Genomic DNA, 19,487 nt, shown 5'->3' with positions numbered 1-19,487 from the left:
GCGAGGAGTTCAAACATAAAGTGATACTATTATGATGAAAAAACAACCCGGGAAAAATTACTTTTATAAGTCATAGTAATGTGACAATTTCTATGAAATACACCTACAAAGCCACAGACAAAAATGCATCAATATTCTGCAAAGATAAGCAATGTAATGTAAGATGTTCAATGCAAAAAAGAAAGAAAGAAAGAAAAGAAAGGACTATTCATTATACTATGAAGCCCTCTTTGTTCAGCTGGTCCACTACAAATTTTGAAATACAGTAACAGGGTACATTAGTTGCTCAGTTAAAAAAAAAGATTTTAAAAAAACACACATTAATCAGATGTAGCCCTTACGGTTATGTGCATGTTATGGATGGATGGATGGATGGATGGATGGATGGATGGATGGATGGATGGATGGACGGACGAACGGACGAATGGATGGATGGATGGATGGATGGACGGACGGACGGACAGTATCTAAAGGAAAAACAAGTCTTTTTGAGGAAGAAAGACAGGCTGCCCAGAATATACCACACTGCCTTTGATGACAGCTGCAGAAAAAGGCCGTAATGTACCGGCAGTCATTTATAGTGGATATTTCTCACTTTCCTCTTGAATGGTCTGAAAACCTTGTGATTGCAGTGCTCTCAGACTTTCTCTTTCCCCCTCTCTCTCTCTATCTCTTCTTTTTTTCTTTTGCTACAATGTCATCAATTTTAAATTTATTTTCTATAATGTGAGAGAATGCATGTGTGGCATGAGAGCATGTGAAAACGGAATCACTCTGAATGTGTGAGAGTTTGGAGCCTTGGGAATCGACATCTCCTTCTGATTGTGAATTTAACATGCTCTACCTAACAAATGGTCTACACAAATATGGCACCGTTTAACGTCATTGAAGTTGTCCAGAGTCCTTTGTAATGTGTCTTTCATTAAGTTTAGTACTCACAGAGGTCTCTTTGCAGTAATGTAAGAAGTGATGTCAAGTTGCTTTCATAAAGGTGCGCCACACAGCCAATAACACCTGAAATTCTTCAGAGAGGCTGGCTTCCTGTAGCTCTGACAATCCCTACTTCTCTCTAATGTGCCATACACGTGTTTTTACATTGCTTAATTAATTATATTAAATTATAGTGAGAGTTTAGCAAAGATTGTATTTCAGATAATAATTAATACAAACATGCCGTTTTGATTTTCTTGGCTGTCATGAACAGATAATTGAGAGTTGCTGTCACTAAAGTGTGAAGCAAGAGGACCTTGATCTTTATTATTAATGCAATTTTCTAACTCCTATATTTTGTAGAATTTAATTTGCAAATAAATCACAAGTTTTATTATAAATATCGTTAAAATTACAAACACAAACTTGACTTTTTCAGAAAAGTTTTTGAACATTTTTTTTAAATGTAGCCCCAATGTTTAATTTTATATTCTGGCTGCACTAAGCTCATTTAGAATCTGTCTTTATATTCAGATGACTGCACACACTAACCTTCTACTTGAGTCTGTAAATTATAGTCTTCTAATACAGTACTGTGTGATGTGTAAGTCATTTTTAAAAGAGCAGAGCAAAATCTTTTTAGCTTGTGACAAAATAATGTTGTTTTTTTTACTACATATAATCAATTCCTTGAATTGTTGCTTGAAGTAACAATCTAAAATCATGTTTATTGAAGATTCATGACTTACTATGAGAAGCTCTTACAGAAACTCCAATAATGATAACTAGACCTCAGCTTTCATTCTCACAGATATAAATTCTGTTTAATTCTAAGACCCAATTATAAATGATTAAATCATTGCGAATTACCCCTGGATGCACTGGAGTGAAAAACGAGATTAAAATTTTACCAATAAGATAAATCTAAAGTTGAACTGAAGTTATACTTGAAGCTATTCTTTATTCTAATACTAAGCTTAACTCATATTGTATAATGAAAAAAACCCTTAAAATTAAAAAAAAACCTGATCCATCTAAAATGTTACCCAGATGTAATGTAACAATCTCACCCTCTTCCCTTCCTCCTCACCCCCTCCTCCCTTTAACGTCTTCCCTTTACTCTTCTTCATTATGCTCCCCACTATCTATCTCTCCATCTTTTCGCTCCATTGGCCATGCTATTCCATTAATCTCCCCAACAGATTGCCTCTATTAATTAGCCTACATCTTCCATCTTGCATGTAATAATCAAAGGTAATCGAGATATTAGAAAGATATGGATATTTCTGCAGTCACACTCACTTTTAATTAGCATCAAGATTAAAAGATAGACTCGCTTCTGCCTTGCTGACGTCCACAGGCATTGCAAGGTCTTTTATTGCCACCGATTTGTGGCAGGCTGTGGATTTTGAGGCAAATTTAGTGTGTCAGTTTGGAAAATATATCTATTTCATCATGCCTCATAGGACACCTCATGGTGGAGGTAATAATGTGTCTAAGCCTCTAGACAAAACAAGTTTTTAACTTGCTATCTGTGACATTTTAGATTTAAAGCTATACCTCACAGGCATGTATAATTTTCTGAGGACTCATGAAGGTACTTTAGATCAAACACATTTCCTTTTCCATTCAAATGTAAATATGTGTCACAGATTCAATTAGATAATGAAGAATGTATCTATATTTCATATCTGTGGATAATTGAAAGGTCTGAGGTGCACTAAACAGACAAGATGAGTAGGCAGGGGTAATTACTAGTGCCGTGTTAAAGAGTGTGTGCTCGCACACATGTGAGCACACACAAAGCAAATGCTTTGGCTGAATGTAATTACACACTATAGTCCTGAGATAAAGGAAAATAATTCCTGCCACTACTTTTCCCTGCTGACACACTGGAGTAGATATTTGTCTGCTCATCACTAAAGCTGTGATTTCTGAGATAAAATGTCATTCAAAGGGCTCTATTTGTTCACCATTGAATGCTGACCTCTGCAGCATCCATGTTCCTTGAGCTATGAAACCCTTTGCCCTTGTAAACTTTCTGTAGTGCTGCTTTCTTGTCAAATGGACATCATCCTGCTTAATGGCTGACGCTTCAGAACCGCTCCCCGAAGACCAGTTAGTCACCCTGGCCTAGTCAGAGCAGGACCTACAGGGGCCACATAATGAAGAGAATAGAAAATTGAACACAAGACCCTAGAGCACATCATTATACCATTTCCTTTTACAGTACCCACTATAAAATCAAAAGAAAAACACTCCTGCCAGGTTGTTAAAGCCTCAGAGTCAGAGTTCCCAGTGGGTTGTTCATGTCTCTGTTGTTTTATTGGTTGAGTAGCCCCAGTGTTGAGAGGTTTTAGGACACTTTGAAAACTTAAAAAAAGAATTTTGTTGGAAACATTTTTACTTTGGTTAGACTTCAGTTATGTTTACTTCAGAGACTGTAACCTTTAACAAAGAAAACATCACAAGACCCACAGCTTTCTAAGCTGCAGACTGCCGACTGTTGCTAAAATAAATATACAAACACAACTGATAAATGTCATTTTGTCTTTTTTTATCCAATCTATTATTTTTAAACCAATAGAAGCTAAGCATAATATAATAGTCAAGCACAATATTTCTTAATGCCAACAAAATAGCAATGCATTTACATTGATTACTAGAGCTAGATGTGTAAACAGATATAAAAAGTAAAATGTGAAAAAATAAAAATAAAGATCAGTAAAATGTGTCCAATTCTTTTAGATATTTTGTTAACACAACAGACAAAGAACATACACACAGACATGGACAAAAACATTATTGTCCTTTCACCTTTGGTAGTCAATAACAATACAAATTTATTCACATAGAATAAATGTGTGCTTTCAAACTTTTATTTTCTGAATAATTAAAACAGGTGTATGAGAGTCACAATCTCATTAATGCCCAAAAAGGTGAAAGATCCACGCTGGAGCCTCATGGAACTTTAACCACAAAAGAGGCAGAAAACACACTAAATAAACACGAGTTACTTAATTCAGAATCACCAGTTACCCAAACGTGCATGCTTTTAGACAGAAAAAGAAAGCTGGAGCCGAGATTCAAACCATGGACCTTAATGCTTTGAGGCAACTATGTTAACCACTATACTGTTTTTGTACTTCTATGAACACACAATTTGCATAAACCAAACAAACAAATTCATTTGGTTTATGCATAATGCTCATAACCAGGGATTTAATGAATCAAAAATATTTGTTTATTTCTACAAGACTAGACAAACAACACAAATGTCTCATTTAATTGGGATCATTTGGACATTAATTTAGACCTGCCTGCATTAAAAAAATATGTAGCTTTTTTATTTGAACATCTCATTATATAATACGTTCATTAAAAATAATGACTGTAGTTACTGATGAGTTGAAATTAGTAAAACAAAGTTTAAGTGTAGAGTAGTGTTTTGGCAGTGTTTACTATGAAGAGAATCCTACTGATGCAGTACATAATTAGGATTAGGACTATTTTGACCAACCAAGATGTAAACATGTTTTTAACAAAACAAGCTTACTGCCAAAAGAATATTTTTTTTTATTTAAGTGCATAATCATGTCTTTACATTTCAGTTTAAACCATATTGTTAGCAATACATAATGCATCACAAGTACATACCTTGTACCTATTGGGAACATATCTGGTACCTACCAGGTACATATCTAGTACGTACCTGGTATGTATAATGTGTACATACCTGATACTTACTAATTCTGTTGGGGTATGTAGCTGGTAAGTATTGGTAAGTATCAAGTACACACCCAGTATATACAGGGAAGTATTGCTGCCAAGATATTTGTCTTTCTGGTATTTACTTTATCAATAAAATCTTAACAAAGACTTTAGGCACTTTCACTAAACATTACTGTAAAATGGCCACAAAGACCAATCTGTCTATATGCTGCCTCTCAATAGAGCCGGCCATGTCCTGCAAAACAAGATGAATTTACTCAGTTTAGCCATTCTCTTTGTGGTTAACTATTTTTTAAACTAAATACAAAGTTGCTGTTTGGTATCATCAACCTTCCCTCGGCACTAAATCTGTTTGTCATTGATTAACCCCATGATCCAGTGGTCACACAGACCATATGTCATCACTTCATTACATTATTGAGCCACAAAGCCAGCTTGCCTTTTTACTTGTCAACCGTTTCAGCTTTGTTACTATTTCATGGTGCATGGTACACAAAGGTACATCAGGTGTACATTGGTTTCAATACTCCTCTTCTCCTTGGCCCGTTCACAAATCACATCGCATCCAGATAGCCTCTGAGTCCCGGCTTGAAGTGTTTGTGAAAGAGCCTTATGTTTGTTTTCTAACTTGCCTAAATGACAACAACATGATAGTTTTTTGCTAAATAAAATGCAGAAAGTTGAATATGAGCCCCGGGCCATTCTTTCCAAAATTGGAGCCAAAATCATCCATAATAGGATGTTCTGACATAGGGAATCAGCATATTTTGGGCTGAATGTGTCATTCTGAAGAAAAAAGATTTCTAAGTTGAGATATTTTCAGCATTCTACCCCTCACACACACAAACATCATAAAGTACACTGACATTTTATTCCATATTCTGCATGCTAGTCATATTCATCTGTTTGGGCGTGTGTGTGTGTGTGTTTGTGTCGTCTCAGATGAAGATGAAGTCTGCGGGCATCGTGGACGGAGGCTTATTCACAGAGAGTTATTGTAACATCTGCAATGCCCAGCTCATCTCTGAGTCCCAGCGCACCGCTCACTATGAGGTGAGTCCAAATCTGTTCAGTTTTGGAGGTTTTTCTGTTGTTGTTGTCTGAACAGTCACAGTCAAACTTTGTACACAGAAAATCAAAACAATGTTGCTACCAATACTGCTTTTACATGCAGATTCATGCACTGTGCTTAGCCTTATTTGTATCAATTTATGCTTGTGCCGTTCAAGACAGCACTCATCCATTATACATAGACTTCCAGCAGCATGGTAATGCTTGTTACTTGCACACAAACACACATGCATTTACTTTTATTTTAATGTAGTCTACTTTTCAGCAGATTTTCTAAGAGATGTACAGTGTAATCAATGACCATTAAATAATCAGCCCTTGAATTAGATAAATTGAATCCATATGCAAATTCATGTGTTTGCATAACCATATAAGTGTGCGCTCGATAGTGCATCGAGGTCATCTTTGATTATAAAATAGTACTGAGATTAACAAGGAGACTAATGAGGACAAGGGCCAAAGACTGCAACAGTGTGTATGTGTTTGTACACATGTGTGTTCACCACTTTCACTTGACAGTAATCTATTTGTGTCCCTCATCCTTAAAGTTTGACAACAACACATCGCCTTGAGTGGAGTAGACAAACAGGCGAGATGAGTCACAACATGTTGTCAGTGTCAGCCTTTACAAAAGATCTCTGCAGAGGTCAGTGGACCAAGAAGTCAGAGCAAAAAAAATCACTTGAAAGCAGGGAACTTTTGAATGGTATATTGTGTCGGCAAAATATGGCAGCTCCTTGCAGCAAAGTTCACACGAATTTAAAATGATGTGGTTTGTTTCCACAACTAAAAAAGTGCAAATGTTTATGTAACATTACCAAATAATATTATTGTAAAATATGAATAACATTAGTTATTTCTTTGACAATTAACTGCTTTACTAATTGTTTTAATTTTTCCAATCAGTTTAAGTTCAATCAAAATGATCTGATGGAAAGGGATCATTATAAAAAATCAATGGCAGGCTGTTGGTCAGTTCAACAGTTTGGGAGACGTTTTTAGTTGTATGTCCTTCACTGTAGCTCTTTAAGGGGACACTGTGCATTGGCTGATCAAACCGGGATGTGTGTCCTATAACTATTCTTAATCTTCTGTGATCTTTTTTCAGTTGCATCATAAGACCTTGTCTACCAGCTCCATCATGGAATGATTTGATTGTATCTTTGAAGGTTCATCCCATAATTCCAATTTCTCTTAAGGATTTAACATCTTTGAAATGTTTTTCTAACAACCGCATCATACCTCTGCGTGCTGTATAATGTGTCCTGCATACATTTAAACCCCACAGAGTGCCATAGCTTCTGTCATATAGTTGGGCTCTACTCTGTTTGTCTCCTCCAGCTTGATTTAACACACACACAAAAATGAAAAGTGGAAAAAAAAGCAACATGCATAAACCATTAGAGTGGTGTGAGCACTGAGGGTCAGTGCAGGGTAACCATAGTGACACAAGGTTTTGCTTTTATAGGCCATATCCCAGAGCCATCAAATACAAGGCCATTTATATACCTATAAACACAAGCATACTGTCAGAAACTCAAACACACACACACACACACACACACTCTGACAAAATGCATTAACAGCAGTCTGACAAGTGAGAAGGCATGTGAGGTTGGGGAGGAACTCTTCTCGGAGGGGGGGAAAAGATTCAATCCAGACTTTGGAGCAGCAAGTGAAGTGTCAGACTTTCCCATTTGGCTTCTTTGAGTTCTGTTCAGTTGTAAAAACTATTTATACCTTAAAATCATATTTTTATCCACACATCATAACTTTTATTGCATCATACCCATCTCTCATCCATTCATAGTTGTACATTGTTCATTTTAGAAGCACAATGTTATTGTAGTAGAGAAACCGAAAACTGAGTGATGAATAACTTTGAAGAGATTTGCTAAAGAAGCTGAAAATGAGTTGTTAAAGCTAAAAGAAGGAGAACATTAGCTTAAAGGTAAAAAGAAGCAAAATAATAGCAAGAAGCCAGAAAAAGTCATCTAAAAGCTAAATAAAAGTGAAAAGTAGCTAAATGCAAGCTGTTAGTGAAAAGCAAATGACAGGGAAAAGTAACAAAACACAAGTTAAAAGCTAAATGTATAAAGGTAGCAAAATGATAGCAGACGCTAAGAACAGCAAAAGGTTAGCTAAAAACTAAAAGTAGTCGGAAAAAAAAGAATAAAAAAATTTAAAAAATAGAGCAAGTGTCCTGGACCAGATTTTTAAAAAGACCGATGTTTTGGAAGACTCTGAATCTCAATGCATTTATATGGGGGAAATCCTTGTAAATAAAGTAAAATATTTTTAAAAGATAAAAAATATAAAAAACAAAACTCATTTCCCTCATCTTCTGAATGAGCTGAATGTTTTGAATATTGATGTTTAAAATAGCACAAAGTATGCAGAAGTCATTGGGGGGGGGAATAAAAACCAAGCAAACAATATGAACAATGAATATTTTTGATGTTGTTGTTTTTACATGCACATGGATCAAGGTAACAACCCTTAGGAGGAAGTGAAACTCTAAAATAAAATTATATGTTTAAAGGAAAATAGATGTTTTACCTCAGAGCTGTCTGAGCACATAAACATTTACAGATTACTCCCTCTGCAGATTGTCCAGTTATTTTCATTGCTCTGCATTAAAGTGACAGTTAGCAGCTTCAAGGACAGCTCACTGTCCTTTCATATAAACATTTTTGTGTTTATTATACCTTACTACATTTATGTTTTAAAGCAACATAACACGGGCAGAGCCCACTCGAGTCGAAAGAAAATCTAAAATATTGTTTGAAAAGTACAAATAAAATAACAGTTAACACTAAATGTACATATATATTTATATATAGTGGCATATTTGCACCCATTTAATAATTAATCTTTTTATAAAGTATTATAATTTTGTATTTTTATCAATTAAAACAATGTTGTTTTAAAATTTATTATCACTGGTGTCATCCAAAATAGTTACACACTTAAAGTTGAAATGTTTGCAAATAAAGCAAAGATATTTCAACTCCCCCTCAACCACATGACTACCCAACATCCTAATCTGAGCTGCAGAAAGCTGAAGTCTGTCTAAGCAATTAGTCACCTCACCGGGGGCAAAATGTTTGTTAGCATTATCAGCTGTAACAGAAATAAAAATACAGTGAGTGCTGCCAAGATGGAGTGGCAGTCATTGATTTTTATTTGTTTGTTTCTTTACTTAGTTTTCTTTTTTTGGCTTTCTCGTTACTTCTAAATTCATTTTATTTGCTGAGTGTCTGTCTTTTTGTGTTTCTTTCACAGAGTAAAAAACATGCCAACAAGGTACGTCTGTTCTACATGCTTCACCCTGAAGATGGAGGACCACCGTCTAAAAGACTGAGACCAGATAATCCAGTATGCTCACACTGAACGCATGCATGTGTGCCTGTTTTTTTAGAAACAATGGCAATACATTCTCATAATAAAAATAAATGTTTATGGGAGGGGGGTTCAAGGCTAAATTTGCCCTTTATTTTATACATATATATATATATATATATGTGTGTGTGTGTGTGACAAAAACCTACACTGACTACAGATCCTTTGCTAAGCTTATCCACTCTCAGCTTTGACTGTTTTAGACAAATGTTCATCCAAATATTTGTTTGCTCTGCCGTGTTTAGTTGTGCACTAGAATTTTCCCAAGAGAGGTTATGCCTTTTCCATCTGTCTGGTAAGATTTAGTACAAGCAGATGCAGTTAAATAGCTTCACATCTAAATATTGCCAGCTATTGCTAAGGAGGTCATTGCAGTACAATTGTTTGTGTGTCTGCCTGAATGGGTAAGCTGTAGAAATGCCATTTTGTGTCCAGAGTCATTTCTGAGTTTTGCTTCCACAGCAAATGCTGAAGTTTGCATTTGCATTTGCAGAGAATTGTTGAACTCCAACTTGACGTATAACAGGTATCCTGCTACTGCCGGTGTATACATTTCTAGGTGAATGTGAAATAGTCCATTGTGTATTGTATAAAGACGTTTACAATTGTTCATTGTGAGCCAATTTATCTGGCTTGTCCCATGTGGCGTGAAACAGAAATACACACAAAGAAATCATACGGCGTACACTTTTGAGACACAGCTGGTGAGAAAATAAAGCTTATCGAATTAACTGGCAGAGGAGGGAAGTGGTGGAGCAATTTCCTAAAAACAGTGTAGCGTCACGGCCAAGAATTTACAAGACAGTGGAAGGATGGTCACCTTGGAAGGGCTGATGGACTTTGCCTTTCCACTCACAGGAAATCCATAATACAATTTAAAAACAGTTAGCATTTCTTGAAAGAATGAACATCACCCACCGCCTTTGGTGCCAAAGTTTTAGATTAAGATCATCTTCTGTTGAGAAATGACAAGAGTTAGAGATGTTTAGGTCTAACCTTGGGGAAAAAAATGGTATGGGAAATCTCATGCAATATCTCAAGATGTCATGTTCAGCTCAGAGTATGTGTGGTGAATTACTCTCAGCTACAACCACATCAGATTCCAGCGCAATCTTTGTCAAATTGACTGAGTTACAGTCATTTCTGTGTTTTTCAAGGTCAGTTGGCTGTCGCAGCCAAGTTGAATTAAGTTGACTCCAAAAATTAATCAGCTGTAGATATGTGCATTAAATGATTACTTTCTGCAAGCCTCATTAAAAATCTGTGCAGTAGTCCATGATATATTTTGCTAATAGACAGACACATGCACTACAGACACAAGCAATTAAATTATTGCCCACCTTTCATGGTAGCAGGCAAAAACTAAGGAACCAAAGCAGCTTTTAATATGTCCAATTTAATGAACTATAGATTGTATAATGTGTATATAAAAGCACAGGAAATATGAAAATCCTGTCAAATACTGTTTAAACTGGCAAGTAGTTACCATCAGAGGAAATATATGAGTTACTTCAGTTTTCATAATTAAATCCAGGCATAAATTTAGACCTGGAGACAGCAACAAGGTATTAAACTCACAGCTCTGAATCATTCAAAAAAAAGTTTCTCACCTACACAGCAATAACTTGCTTTCATATTATTGTAAGAAACTTTGTGACTGTCTGACTGATTATTGATCAAGCTCTTTATTGCATTCCTGCAACAATGCATCATCTGAACAAAACAGCAGAATAGTTAAACTCGAAAATACTTAAACGTGGAAAGAATTAACAGCCGCACATACCTTTCTTTAAAGTCTCCCTTAAAAGGAGTTTCTCTGTTTTTCCCAGTTTGTTTTTGTATTGATTGGAAGTGGTAAATTCGTCTTACTTTCTCACCTCCACATACCTGGGGAGCTGCTCTGTTAAGTGGGTGTGAAGGTCAACCTGAAACAGCCTTGGAAATTTCCCAAGAAACCAGATTTCCGAAGCTGCTCAATCATCTGAAAAACAGTTGTCAAAAAACAAACTGGTTGACTGTGTCCTTCAAAAACAGGAGAGGTGAACGGAACCCTGATGAAAAGCTGAACACAGCAACAACTTGCATGAAAAACTAAAAATCAGTCAGTTAAAGGCCTATTATTTCTTAAAAGAATGCTGGCTTTCATGCTAAAAGCTCCTTTTATGTTGAAGGATGATGGAGTTATAGCTGTTTTGGTCAAATCTGGAAAATAACGTCATGTGTGATTTCACACGATAATGCAAGATCTCATGCAATTTGTTAGAGCTCAGAATATATGTTGGAAATGACTCTCAGCTACTATTGTGCCAAAAATTAGCTTGTTATCTGTAAAACTATCTGAGCTGTAGCTTTTTTTGTGTTTGCTATGGTTGATTGGCTGTGGCGGTCATCTTGAATTGGGTTGACTCCAAAAGTGAATGAGTTGAAGACAAACACTTAATTAAGAGTTTTGTTAAAATCCATTCACTGGTTCATGACATATTTTGCTAACACAACAGACCAGCAAAACACAGATAATTACATTAATGTCTGCCACCATGAAAAGGAAACCATTATATCAAAGTGAGAAAACCAACAAATAATAAATAGATATATTTTAAAACTGGAATTGGTCTTCTCTTAAGAGAGTTAAAATACTGAAAACTGTTCTTTGCATTAGTCAACAAACTGCTTTCCAGTTCCTAACACACTGGGTTTGCAGATACACTTACACGTTCTATGTAAATAGAGAAATCTGTTTCTGTTCGCTTCCCTAAATAAAAAAGACCTTACTGACCTTCACCTCATACAAGACACTGATTACACATAAATAAGTCATAAACACACTTAAACACACTCCTCATCTGCCTTACTGTAACCCAATGAGAGAACCACAGCTTTATTTTATTCTTTCACGCAGAGATGTGACATTGATCATCCGACAACTGATTTCAGAAGCAGAGATTCACACAAACTTTTCTTCTTTCTTCTCTTTTATGTTTTTTTCTTCCCTCAGGAGGTTTCACACATCTTTTCTCTGCACCGCGTTTAGTGTTTGGTTTTTTTTTGTTCTGATTGACGTGGCGCTGTCCAGTGGGAGCCGCTGCAAAGGGTAGAGTGAATGAAATGCCAGAGTAAAATGCCATGCCTGGAGGTTTTTGTGTATGTGTGTGTGTAGGTGAAAGTGTTTGTCACAAAGCAGACAGAGAGAAAGTAGGTCGCAAAGGTGCTCCCAGATGAAAGGGGAGGAAACTTAATCCGTTTCCACCCCCTCTGTTTTCTCCCCTGGCGCCGTTTCCTATCTGCAAACAGGGCAAGAGATAAAATATATTTTCTTTAACCTCTTATTCACCCTTTTATTATAAGATTCCACTTTCAGTTTTCGCACTTTCGGAGCTTCTTCAAACTCCAAACTCAAAGCGCCTTGCTTCCCTGTGCTGCTCCGCGTGTAAATTTAGCAAGCCTTCCCACAGCGACTCAACACCGAACGGTGGGAGAATTAAGGAGGAGCCGAGAAAAAGCAAAACAGAAGGAGAAGAAGATAAACACAGCTAATTAGGAATCTATTGTTAGGCGCATGAGCAAGGATGAAGTCACCCGGAACGCAAAATATTCAGCGATACAGACGTCACTGTCAGGCAACTGATAAGCAGACATACATGCAGAAACGCAAACAAAAGTGCACACAACAATTAGGCTACATGCAAATGAGTCAACAGATGTGGGATGTGCGACAGGTAGTGACAGAGAGAAACAAAACAGAGCGAAGAATGAGATTTAGACATTAAATATGAAGACAGAGAGGCTGATGACTTTTATCAGAGAGAGAGGCAATGAAGGAAAACAGTCAGATGTTATTTATTGTTTGAAGTGTTTTAGTAGAGTGGCAGTTGAACAAAGCTGCCAATTATTCATGTCAGTCACCCACACGTGTTTGAAATAGTTTAAAACTCCCCTCCTAAGCTGTCACTAAATCCCTGCTGTAACATCTTTCATTGTTTCAAGTAGATGCCTCTCTATGGTTCTCTCCCCTTTGTGTCAATCCCTTTTTTATTATTATTATTATTTATTTTTTATTGTGTTTTGACAAGTGAAATTCCTGCCGGCTCCTTGAGAGTATCATTTCAGGCTTTTGGTCCTTAGCCCACAAAAAGCAGAAAGAAAAAAAAAGAAAAAACAAAACAAAACACAGACTTATGGGAGATCGGCCCACTGCAGTCTTTTTTTTTCATCCAAGATTTTGGCATAACTAAATGCCATAGGTCCGGAAGGGACGGAGAAGAGAATATAGGGAAAAGGAAATTCAAGACAGGAAAAAAAAGGTTTTCTTTCTAAGAAAATTAGAAGAGAAATGTGATTTCTCCTCATGAGAGCAACAGCATGTCCCTCGTGTCACAGTTATAAATAAATATTGTGTTATTCATGATCAAGCAGCTTTCATTTTGCAGATATATTCGCAAATAAATACGAACCAACTTATTCCTTTTGTTTGACACCAGGAGTAGGGGTTCTTCCAGTAGGTTTTCAAAATGGGATCAAGATGGTGGCTACTGATGATCTTGGAGTGGCAGAATTTTAGGAGTTTTATTTTTGTATATGTAGGCAATTTAAAAAAAAATACTGCAATATAGGAGTTAGGGAATCACTTTCTGATACACACCAACTTTGTTTTTTTCAGGTTTTTTTTTACTTCACAGTTGATAACACCTGAAGACAGCACAGTCGGTGCTCAACCTTTTCAAGCTTGTCCTTTCCACTCAAATTCATGTTCATGTTTAAAACTAGCATTCCTTGAAAAAATAAGTACCACTCACTGCTTGGCATGCCAAAGCTGTAAACAAAGATCTTGTGAGATCTGTTGCGCTCAGAGTAGGTGATGGAGATTACTCTCAACTACTTCCACAACAAATTTTAGCTCAAAATATGTCAAATTGACTGAGGTATACCCATTTTGTTTTGGTTTCTGTGCTTAATATGATTGATTTCAAAACCCAATCAGTTATAGATGTGCATCTAATTATTTTCTGAGAGTTTCATTAATATGTATCCAGTGGTTTTTGAGATATTTTGCTAACATACAAACCAGGCTGAGTTAATGCCAAAGTTTTTTTAGAGAATATCTTGTGCAAGCTGTTAACATTAAGAATATGTGCTGGGAATGACTCTCAGCTACTATTGAGCAAAATTGTAATTCAATACCTAGAAAATTGACAGAGCCCAGTTGTAGTCATTTTTGTGTTAAAAAGGCAGATTAGCTATGGTGGCCATCTTGAATTGGATTGACTCCAAATGTTAATCAGTTGTAGATGTACATCCAATGATTAATCAATTTCTGAGAGTTTCATAAAAATCTGTCCAACATATTTGGATATTTTGCGAAGTCTGGTTATGTCTGGTTGGGTGGGGGGGAGCAAATTTATAATGGGTGCCATTCGTTGCCCCTCCGGCTCCCTCTTGGTGGCGCTCGTATCCCGGAGGCAATTTTTCAGGACTAATAAAGTAAAAAGAAAGTGAAATCAACCTAAATGAGGGAAGAACTTAGTAATGGTGCTTGAAGGAGGAGGTGTGGGACACTTCATTGCCAGCCTTGAACATGTTCACAACAGGAACAGACAAGGGGGAGGAGATGAGGCGAGGCAGGAGAGGAGCATGGAGAGAGATTGGGGGGGGGGGAATGACCAGGGCCTGCCAATACAGATAAATATTTCATCCCACAACTCACAGAGTCACTGAGACTGGTGCCCAGAGGGGGGCAAAGGATGCAGGGAGAAAAATTCTAAGAGCAAAAGCAAAGCAAAAAGCAAGAGGAGAGCTGAGAGACAAGGCTAAGCCTGGAAGGTAAAGGTGTCCTTAACTCTCACATCCACTGTCCGTGATCCTAACAGGGGGTGACATAAGAAACACACACACACACACACACTCACACACATCCTCCGAGACTCGCACCATTCACCCACTTACTCAGATTTGGTGTTTCAGACACTTCACTGTTATTGTACTCTCTCATTCCTGCTGGAGTGTTTCTTGTGAAACTTGATTTGTCACCTCAACTAAAGTCGATGCGAAGAAAGAACAAAGTCAGAATAAAGACAAATTCATTTCTTGTAAATGTCAGTGGAGTGAGACGGAGCATTGTAATGTTTGTAGGTTAAAAGATAATCTGTTTTTTTTTGTCAGCTAAAGAGATCAATATATATCCTAATAGCATGTTTGTTGTCAAAAATAATGAAAAGCTCACAATTTATTCCTACCCTTTGGTTTAAACTTGTGTGCACATTAAAAAATATACTCTCTGAAAGGTTTAAATACATCAGAAAAATTTGAGCTGTGTTCAGCCTGTTCCAGATAGCACCAGGTTCTGATTTCTTGTGTAAAAAAACTCTGAGGTGAAGCATTAAAACACAAATAAAAGTGTCTACAGCAGTAGGGTAGACTGCAAGCTACAATCTAAACAAATCATTGTCTACTCTTGATAAAAGTATGCCCCATGTTCAGCAGGCTGAGAGGTGAAAGTGAAGTGATCATCTTTAAAGTGCAACACCAACAAATTTTTTTTTATCTTGCATAAAGTGAAATTTTATGCAATTTATTTATTCAATCATTTGGATTTTCCTAGTATAGAAAAGCAAGACAGTGACTTGCCGGCTATTTTAGTTCGGTAGCTCTAAAATTCAGGAAGGTGGATTTTTAGGTCAAGTTTTAAAAAAGTAAATTCAGCAGTTTTGAGCAATATAAAATTTCAAACAAATAAAGTCACATTTCTTAATTGTAGACCTTACTTTCTGAAGTCAGACATCACTTTGTAATTTTAAAACACAAAAATACTTTTTCCTCACACAAGGTTTAATGCAAATTGATTGTTGTTACTCTCCTGGCACTTAGCCTAATGCATATTTTAGTTTTTCTTTGCTCTAATGAAGCTGAAGTGAAGGTGGAATAAAACATGACCTGCACAGCTGATGCGAGTGGATGTGTGTGCGTGTGTGTGTGTGTGTGTGTTTTAGGGACACAGCGACAGTCGGTCGACCCATCTCTCTTTTTTAGACAAAACGTAGTCAGTATAAATCATAGTGTTTCATAATGACAAATTGATTTGATATTAAAGTCAAAGTAATATTTACAAATAGGAATATAGTCAGCCTTTTCATTATATAAACTGTGTAGCCTGAAGTGTCCTCTGAAGTGTGTGACTCTGTGTGTTTGTGTGTTTGGGTTTTCACATTAGTGTCAATCAGGCGGTTAGTCTTTTAGTTTGGATTCCCCCATTTCCTGCAGGAAGCAACATCCCCTCATCAGTAATGAACCAGCAGCAGTGAAGAGGCCAAGCCACAATCTCAGCCCTGAGAGGCAAATGAATATTTGATCATCTTTCTTTGCCTTTGTGTGTGCTGGTATATGTTTGTGCATGGTTGTGATTTACAAGGAAGCACATTGAGTTAAGTGCAAAAGATACACCTGTTCTTGGTTTCGTTTCTGTTACCCTCTTATTTTTACCTTTGTTTTTGTTGTTTTGTTTTTATTTTTACCTCATTCACCCTCTCCTACCCTGAAACTGAGTTTTTTTTTATTTATTTTTCTGTTGTCTGCTGCTGTAGGATTGTGCAGAGACAGAGGTGGACAGGAACAAGTGCTGCACCTTGTGTAATATGTTCTTCACCTCCGCGATTGTGGCCCAGTCCCACTACCAGGGCAAAACCCACGCCAAGAGAGTCCGCCTGGTGCTCGGGGAGCCACCGAACCAGCCCACAATCATAACCAGCCCTACAAACACAGGTACACTGCACATTTTATCTGTGATGTTAGCAGAAAATCATACAAAATAGACATGTTAGTAAAACGTTTTCTTAATTTTTTTTTGTATTTTTCAACCTCACCCAAAGATATAATTTAATTCATCCCATTTACATAGGCATCCAGATGGTTCAGGTAGTTTTTAGTATTGCTCTTCTTGGCAAAAAGTAAATAAATTACAGCTTTAAATTTACTTAGGAATTCACCTACAAACTTGGAAATCTTCCTGTTTAAAGTTTCCCCAAAACTTCTTGACAGAAACAGGAAAAAATGGTTTCCCGAGGCTACCTGTGAGTCTTTTCTTGGCTCAGTACTTTGGGTGGGTGCATTGCTGTGAAGTAAACCTTTGCCCCTGCAAAAAGAAAGAAAAAAAAAATCTTTTTACTGTGAACTGCTCTATAGTTTCCCACATAGTTTCATTTTCTTATTTCCACTAAGTTACCAAGCTGCTGTCACAAAAAAAAAACTTCCCTTCTGAAATATGGGACCATCAGGATTACAAAGGGAAAAGTAATGATTTATTTCAGATGATTTTTCATCCCTGTGTCCTTCAGATACCTTTTGGTGAGTTTCCAATGTGCTGAATTGTTTCATTTAGTTAGCAATGTCTTCTGTTTGACTAACCTACCATGAAGTCCAGACTGAGGTGATCCTGTTGTTTAGTGGTTTGGTGGACACTTTCCACCTGGATAAGTTTTATTCTTAGGCAAGTTGGCTGTGTTGGCCATCTTGATTTGCTTTTGCTTCAAAAGATAATCAGTTGTAGAGGTAAATTCAATGTTTACTTACTGAAAGTGTCATTAATGTCTGTCATTTTGCAATCAGATGGACCAGTTGACTTCAAAATGTTAATGTTGAATTGGTCTCAGCAACTACCACATAGATCAATATGTGTAAAAATTGGTTATTTTTGTGTATTTTAAGGTCAATTGGATGTGGCAGCTATCTTGCAACAGTTTAACTCCAAAATTGAAACAGTTATATATGTACTTTTAATAATTACTGTCTGCAAATTTCATTAAAATCCATCCTCTGATTCAAGAGTAATTTCTCAAACTCTACCGACAAATGAACACACAACAGACAGGCAAAAACATCGTCACCGTTGCTTTTAGTAGTAGGCAATAATTAGTTTAGATTTTTAGAGATTGTCACTTCAGACTACACAAAAAAATGATCTGAGTTTTGCAGGAACAGCAAGATTTTCAAAGCCTTTGGTTTTGTAAAGTTTTGCATGATTCAGTCAAAACGTCCAGCCCGAGGATAAAAGGAAAAGTGTCTGAAATGCTTATTCGCCAGAGGTTCAAAATGTAATGCTTTGAAGAGGAAGCATGCTGGCAATGTTTCATTTATAAAGATCAAATAAGAACTAAAAAGAAATTTTCTTGCCAAATAAAATCATCCACCAATTGATTACCAGGCATGCCGTTGGCTGTTTGAGTAGCATTTTCTTAGGTGTGTGTTCTGAGGAGTTGTCTTCAAGGAAGCTTTTCATAAAGTGATACAAATTGGATTGAAAAGAGAAAATCCACAGAGCTCCAAGCACACTGCTGCTCCGAAATGGAGTGTTACAATCAAGCCTGTGAATGACTTTAGCTAAACTTTGTCCTACTTTGGAAAAACTGTCACTTCTGTACCACGGCTGCTGTGGAATTTCCGTGTTTTTATGACAGTGGGACCTGGAGGAAAAGATGCAAGAGAATAAGCACAAGAAGAGAGAAGGAGAGGAAGAGTGACCTGGGAGAGAAGAAGAGGATTTCAGGAGAGATTAAAGTCAAAGCTAGCCTTTGTGAGCTCTCTGAGACGAGCGCTCAGCCAAAGATGCACAGCCAAGTTGACAGACTTGGGCGCACATGGGCAGCGAAACACACACACACACAGACAAAATGACTGATGTATTCACTTGCATCTCAGTTAAGATGGACTCTAATGTACTGAAGAAAGATAAGACAACACTCACGTATGTTGGAAAAACTCCAGACAGGTAGAGAGCAAACACTGTACTGGTACTGGTTTCCTCCCCTGAGCACATCTTATATACTTCAAACCAGCACTTCCTCTGACTACACACACACACTATTACACACACTCCCTGTGCCCCTCTCTATGAAAAACATTTATTTCTGCTCCAATGTACAGAGATCACAGTCAGAAGAGGAGAAATAGTGAGAAAACAATGGATGGAGAAGAGAAATCCCTGTCAGAGCTGAGGAGCTTCTATCATGCATGGGCACACACAAACACACACAAATATCAACCACAGGTTTGATGACCGTCCTGTCTTGGAGCTTAATAAAAAATGAAAGAAATGAGTGTTACACCGGGTTGAGTTTTGTAACTGAGAAGATGAAGTGGAATGACAAAAAATGTGAGTGGGTGTGGTGGGTGCGATGAGCAGAGACACAGCCATAGATACAGTAACTATGTGAACAGAGCCCGAAGACACATCAAGGTATAAACAGCCAATCAGATCACAGGAATTGAGTTAGGTCAACACAGGCCCACATACTAAAGATAAACTCGCTCCCAAACATCACCACTTTGTGGTCGATGGTCCAAATTTCATGCGTGCTCTTCATCTC

At 37.0% G+C, this 19,487-nt stretch overlaps 1 protein-coding gene across 2 annotated transcripts in view; it reads left to right on the top strand.

The window, feature by feature from the left end:
* The window catches only part of zgc:171482 (zinc finger protein), a 51,520-nt gene that overhangs the window by 11,849 nt on the left and 20,184 nt on the right, over positions 1-19,487 (top strand). The window contains exons 2-4 of one of the 2 annotated variants that reach the window (XM_017431640.3): positions 5,605-5,715; positions 9,019-9,111; positions 16,710-16,887. In XM_017431640.3, the coding sequence (XP_017287129.1) occupies positions 5,605-5,715; positions 9,019-9,111; positions 16,710-16,887 (382 nt within the window). The remainder of the gene's footprint in view (positions 1-5,604; positions 5,716-9,018; positions 9,112-16,709; positions 16,888-19,487) is intronic. The other variant, XM_017431649.3, reaches the window with a different exon arrangement.

This window comes from Kryptolebias marmoratus, linkage group LG22 (genome assembly GCF_001649575.2).
Source record: "Kryptolebias marmoratus isolate JLee-2015 linkage group LG22, ASM164957v2, whole genome shotgun sequence".
Lineage (NCBI taxonomy): Eukaryota > Metazoa > Chordata > Actinopteri > Cyprinodontiformes > Rivulidae > Kryptolebias > Kryptolebias marmoratus.
Note: the sequence above shows the minus strand (reverse complement) of the source record. Positions and strands in the feature narration are given on the sequence as shown.